Raw genomic sequence first — 6,854 nt, forward strand, 5'->3', positions numbered from 1 at the left:
TAACTGGCAATATTGACAGAGACAATTTATAGTCTATTGTGTGGATGCAGCTGCTGAGCATTCATACCCTGCCACCATCTTGGCATTCCTGACTCTATTTTTGACAAAGGATGTTTAACGAGGAATACCTCAGCATAGTTTATATCTTGGCCATTTGCATCTTTCCTCTGTTCCCTTCCTTCAGCTTTCTTCCCTTCTCATACTTCTGCTCACACACATACGTCTCTGGGGGAAAAAAAAAAGCATGTGGGGGGAAAATGAAGATAAAACCATCATCACACACCATAGATACAATTCAGTAACAGAAGGAATAGTTGTTTGGAAAATATTTTACATAAACCAATTCTGAAACCAGGAAAACTCCTGTATTTACTACTGCAGTTAATCCTTTTATGCAGTTAATGAATATAGAGTTCTGCCGTGTTTTTAAGTGCCATCCTTTCAAACTCCGCTGCTAGGGTTTCCTTAGGACGGGGCTCACTACAGAAAGGATGCTCAGTGTGTTCTGCTGGGTACTGCACACCCTGTGAGCAGAGAGCTGGGGAGAAATGGTCTTTGTACAGTTACATTTTACTTTATTAAATGATTAATTTTACCTTTTTTCCAGGTAAGACATGTTCAGTCATAGAGCTTAGCCTAGCCAGGCTGACCATAAGTAACTCGGGCAGTATCGGCAGACAGCTCCCCGTCTGAGCCGACTCACCGTGCTCCCCCAGCAACAGAGCCGTGGGGTGAAGCATGTGAGCAGGGTTGCAGTGACCAGCCTGTGCCCGCAGTGACCAGCCCGTGCCCGCAGTGACCAGCCCGTGCCCGGGCTGCGGCAGCCCTCAGGTGTCAGGTTGTCATGACATCACTTTTCTCCCTTGCTAGGCAGACTCCTTTTTCTGCTGTTTTTCTAGTTACTGCTACGATTTCCTGACAATAAGTGTCCATGTTATATTTGTCCCTACTACAGCACAGACTAAAAAGGACAGAGTAACATCGCATAAGTAGCTGAACAGTGGGTGGAAAATGGTAGTAGATTATTTTCCCAAAGAGAATTGCTTACAGTAGAGGTGAGGAAAGTAAAACTGCGTCTTATTCCTATCCATGCTTTTTTCCTGGGGTGCAGCGCAGCCACACAATGTCAAGGGCATGCTGTGCAATTGCACCTAGCAGTGAAGGAGCGTGCACCCCACGGGGCATCCTGCTCCGAGAAGACTGCTCACTCCGTCATTGCTGCAGAGGCTTGCTGGGCTTTCAGGCTGCTGGGCAATCAGCCCTGGGATCTTTTGAGTGATGTCCAGAGTACCAAGCAGTTCAGGCAGAAGGAACTGATGTAAATAAAAAGTAAGTGACTTGTGGCATCTTGAAAACCAGCCTCCATTATTTTAATTTTTTCTTTATTAATTTCATTTCATTATTTTATTTTTTTAAATGCTTCCCATTTTTCATCATGCCTGCAGGGAGGCTCAGCCCGCTGCCTGGCTCAGCACACAGGAGAAAATTTGGTGCGGCGGGGATTGACAAGGCCATGATGTCCTGTCAGGGAAGCTGCATTTTAGAAATGAAATTGCTTTGGGAAATTGCAATGGGATAGCTTCCAGTGAACTAAACTGGAAGTGCCTTTCAAATGTAGGGATGCTTATCCTTTTCTATCCCCTTTCCTTCTACTATCCATCTGCAATTCTCGTGGGGAGACAGAGAGGTCTCTGTTATTTCCCAGTCTATGCTTTCCTTCCCTCTCCCCTCTCCCTCTCTTTCACCACTGAAATATCCCAGCAATGCCAGGAGGCTGGTATGCCCCGGCAGGGTAAGAATAGTCTACAATGGCAGAGATCACTCCTGTTGTTGTTTGTCTACTTGCAGTTGTCTGGACAGAGGAGCCACACAAGAGGTAGGAGCAATTGGATCTGAGAGGCTAGAGCTGTTGCAAGACAAACTGTTAAAGCCTTAAGAAGATCCGTTCCAACATCCAAAATTAACAGCAGCCCTGTTCAAATCATCAAAATAATCCTTCGTCAATATGTTGTTGTGGCCAGGTTTCTTATTTCCATCCTTGACCCTTACCAACAATTCCTTTCTTTTTTTTTTAGATTTTTCCCTGCCTAGGTCTAACCGCCTTTAGAAATGACAAAACTGTTTGGACAACAGGAGCTGGAGGTGTTGTGAGCCTGTTCAGACATGGAGCGCTGGGACTCGCTGGGATTTTTGATTGTCACGCTCAACTATAATGTGACTATTGTAGGTAAGTACTTTAAACCAGCTCTCTTCCTTCTTTTGCTGCTCCATATCCTGAAGCCACCCAAATGTCCTACTGATAATCAATTTTAATTTCTAGCAATGCCTCTGTGATCCTTACAATAAGAAGTTTTTATTTAGGTACGTGATATGAGTGGTTAATGTATTTCTTTTTTGTTAAACAGATTCCTACTCCCTCTCTGATAGATATTTTTCTGAGCTTTATGTAAAATATTCCGGCAAGGTTTTAAAATTTGGCTTTTCTTGGTGCTGGAGCTTGCAGTCAGGTCTAGCAGCTGTTGTAGGGATCATGGTGAAAACACACAGAAGTAACGCTTTATTGATACCACATAAAGTGAGTGGTAGAATGTGTGCAATAGCTTTAGTGATGAATTAAAAAGTTTAAAGAAGGGAAAAAACCCTCTCTCTCTTACAGGAAGAAGTTTGTGGTTTATTACCATTGTGGTTAATTACCATTGCTTTTCATTCTTTATTTTTATAGACCAACAAAGGTCACATGCATTTAAAAAGAAATACAGTTGTTTTTTCCTCAGCTAACAGTCGCCTGGGTGCTGCTTTTTTTTCCTCTTCCTATTTAAAGAAGACACTGTTCCTTTTTCATGGGCTACTCTGAGCAAAGTGTGAGCCAGAGAAAAACTTTCAAGGGCCTTTCAAAGACCCTTCGCCTCCGGTGGCGGGCACCTGCGGTAGTTTGTGCTGTGCGTGGCGGGGAGTACCCGACTAAGCCGCGGGGGGCTGGTGAGGGGGCTTGTTCTGGTGTGTTTAATCAAGATGGAGTCATTAGGGAACGTGACGCGTGGAGGGGTTATCTCTAAAATGTATGTCATACTAAACTACTTCCTCAGGAGCCATTGATTTTTCTTAAGCAGCACTCCCTATTGTACGTGTTCTAATTAAAAATTGATAGTGAAATAGCATGTAGTATTTTGAGCTTAATTAACTAATGGGCTTCAAACACTTTGAGGTCCTCACAGGGAAAAAATGCCACCTAAGTATGAAACATCGCTTGCTAAAGATGACTGATTCTGTACAGCTGGTGTTTTCTATTAACCCACACTATGTTGAAAAGAGTAACAGTACAGCCTGTCACCAAAATGCAGGAGGCTGAAAACACAGCAAAACCACCACTAAAGGTCAGGTCCTTAAAGATAAAAGGGAAAGGCCTCAATTTATTTATGGTTAGATAATATATTATTTTGCCAGGAGCAGCAGGTTTCTCTGATGATCTCTCATACAGCTTATATATCCTTAACCTTTTTCCAGGTTAAGTTCTCCCTCTTCGCAGTGCAGTTTTACTGCTCTAGCCCGTAATCCGCCTACTAGCCACAAACGGGTTACACGGGGCGTTCAAACTGTGTGTTCAGTACAATGATAGGTATCATACAATGTTGCAGAAATATTTGAATATTTAAAATTCACACCAACTGCAGGGAAATAGCTTTATGGGTAATAGAAAAGAATGTTGTTCAAGACAATACCTGTAAATAATCATATATTTTATAGAAAAAATGCTTTGGGATCTAGATTTTTAAAAATCCTTTAGAATGTATATTGGTGCTGTTTCAAAGACTGCCTTTAAAACCTTGTGTGCACGTGAGATGTGCAATCACTATTAATGACTTGAGGTTTTCAGTGCATTTCTCAACTATTACCTCCATATAACGTGCTTCTCTTTAGTCACTGAGTTTGCTGTTTGTCTGTTTGTGGTTACAACTGGTTTCTTAACCATTCCTTAAAGCACAGAATTAATCTTAGCAGTCTTTTCTGTTTTTTTTTTTTTGTTTTTTTTTTTTTTTCTTTTTGTTCCTAAGTGCGTTTTTTTTTTTCTCTTTTCTTGGCATGTTTTAAAAATATGTGAAATTAAAGCAGGGGATTATTAAATTAAATTATTTTTTCAAAACCATATAGGGAACTAGTGATAGGATTCAAAAGGAAACGTGAGAAATTCAAGTGCTAAACTTTTAACTTCAGATGTTGAATTTTTCCATGTATTTGTACAGAATACATTTTTAATTTTTTACAATATAACAGTATATCTTTAGGCCTTCCTATCCTGCTCAGGAAAAGGATTTCATTTTTCTTTTCTTCCTTTTTTTTTTTTTTAAATAAATAAGTTTTTGTCAGTAATACAGCAGTATGTGTAACTTCACAGAAAAACTTTTAATAAAAACCTACCCATCCACAAGCCCTCCAAAAAACTATCATGAACAATACAGCCTCATTCAAAAGATCTGATACATAGAGTACCAATGCCTGATCTTTCACTGCTGTTGGTGTAATGGAATAAGGATAAGGCCTGATCTTTTCCATCAAAGTGCATAAGACCAAGCCCTACCTAAAGCAATCATATGAAAGAATTCAGGGAAAGATGAAGCAAGCAATGTATGAAAATGCCAAACTTGTAAGGCTTCCCTTGGTGTTGGTACCAAGACAGAGGGGAGCTTTTGGTCTGAATGGAAAGAGCAGCTGTGCGCCGAGGTGAATGAAGGTTGGAAGCCACGATCAAGATGGGGCAACCAAAGAAGCAGCAGAGAGACATGACCGGGGTACACATGTGCACACACAAATGTACATTTGTAGAACATTTTGCATAAGTTTGCTAATAGCACCTGTTAACTAGCTCGCTGGTAAATACCAGTCTAGACACAAGAGAGAGATTTTGTTGGCTATAGTAAACTTTACATACAAAGACCAAGAACTTTACATACAGCCAAGACCAAGAACAAATACAATGTCACGGAACAATCTTTTGTATCTAGAAGAGTTTCATGCTCTTTTAGCTGATCTATATTATTGAAATAGGACAAAATTCAGGTGCAGAGGTATGAAACCAACAGCAAGGAAGAACTGTAAGTGAAATGGGATTATTCACTAAATTGTGAACTCTTTTCATCAGATTTGGACATGTTCAGAGTGTTTTCGTTGGGCTGAGGTTTCAGTTGGCATGGCTTATTGTATGTCAGTCTCCTCCACGGTTGAGTCTAGATGAAGGTTATGGAATGTGTCAGCTAACACATTGTCACATGAGTTTCAGTCTCAGTCAAAACAAAGCCAAAGAGGAGCTTTTAAGAGGGGAGACTGATTACAGAGGCTATTTCAACCATCTTGTATACAGAGAGAGCATCACTACATTACCTGCCTCCCGTTCCTTCTCAGTGCTCTGACTCCTTTTCTTACCTTTTCTTCTCTTCTAGGAAAGATCTGGCTAATGTTAATAATTCTGCTGCGAATGGCAGTGGTAGTGTTAGCAGGCTATCCACTCTACCAAGACGAGCAGGAGCGCTTCGTCTGCAATACCCTCCAACCAGGATGCTCCAATGTTTGCTATGACTTGTTCTCTCCTGTATCTCACTTTAGGTTCTGGCTCATTCAAACTGTGTCTATCCTGCTGCCTTATGCTGCCTTCAGCATTTATGTTTTGCACAAGGGAGCTATGTACATTGTAAGAACGCACTGCTTGGTGCATGGATGCAAAGGGAATAAGGACTTATCAAGTCCCAAAGACCTGAAGGAGCTCTGTAGAAGTGCTGTTGCCAATAGATTAGATTGTGGTGCAGACAACCTAAGTGTCCTTAATTTTTCTGGGGCATATACTGTTCATCTTTTTTTTAGGACACTACTTGAGGCTGCCTTTGCAGCTGTGCAATATTTTCTTTTTGGATTTTCTGTTCCTGAACGCTTTTCCTGCTACCATTCACCTTGTACAAGCACAGTTGATTGTTATATCTCCCGGCCCACTGAGAAATCCATCATGATGATTTTCATCTGGGGGGTCAGCAGTCTATCCTTTCTGCTTAGCCTTGCTGATCTTGTCTGTGCTCTCCGGAGAATGACAGCAAGAAATCAAAAGAACAAGCTCCTGGCAAACCTCCACGTAGAGAATGAGTGCATTTTAAATCTTCCCCCGGTACAGCATGGTAGTTCTCCTCCACCTCAAAATCAAGACTGTCCAGGATCAAAAAGCAGCCAGACCAGTGATGGCTCCTGCTCACCTCTCCCTGAAGAGGAAGAAGAGGCTGTTCTTCATCCTGAAGTGGTCTCTCAGCAAACTGCCAGCACTAACCTTAACAGCAACAGCAACAAGCCCTGTATATCAGGAGATCTTGCTGAAGATGCCACTGAAGAACCCTTGTATGCCAGTGACCACCAAGGGACTACATGCAGGCAAGGGAGACCCAGGCTTCAGCAAGACTGTATTAAAAATACTGCCCTGACTTTGAGACCTCAGATCAAGTCTCACCTTGGAGTTTCTTCCTCTGTAGTTCAGAGCAAGCTTTTAGAATACTACCCTTCAGCTGAGTTAAAAAACCCTGATGCACAATCAAATTATAGCAGTTCTAGTTGCTTGAGGTCAAAAAAGTCAGAATGGGTATAGAGCCGGTGAACACTACCCTATGACCCTGGCAGGACAAATCATTGCGTCCCTGAGGAGGTTTCAGATAGTTTCAGCTGGATCCCTCGGCTGCGGTTATGCTGCAGAGACGTTCTACTATGCTGTGTTCCTCCATTGAAGAGGAAGCAAAAACCTCAGATAAGAGTTTGAACGAGATTACATTAAGGAAACTGTTCTTTGGAAAATGTAACATCTTTATGTTTTTCTGAGTGCAAGTAAC

General features: G+C 41.7%; 1 protein-coding gene across 1 annotated transcript; it reads left to right on the forward strand.

Moving 5' to 3' along the window:
* Positions 1 to 2,163: 2,163 nt before the first annotated feature.
* On the forward strand, positions 2,164 to 6,616 carry GJD4 (gap junction protein delta 4; the record flags this gene model as incomplete). The annotated part of the gene is made up of 2 exons (XM_082308102.1): positions 2,164 to 2,227; positions 5,436 to 6,616. 2 exons carry the CDS (start codon positions 2,164 to 2,166, stop codon positions 6,614 to 6,616), a joined length of 1,245 nt encoding a protein of 414 aa, XP_082164228.1.
* Between the last annotated feature and the right edge of the window lie 238 nt (positions 6,617 to 6,854).

Source organism: Platalea leucorodia (genome assembly GCF_965183815.1).
Source record: "Platalea leucorodia genome assembly, chromosome: 1".
Classification (NCBI taxonomy): Eukaryota; Metazoa; Chordata; class Aves; order Pelecaniformes; family Threskiornithidae; genus Platalea; species Platalea leucorodia.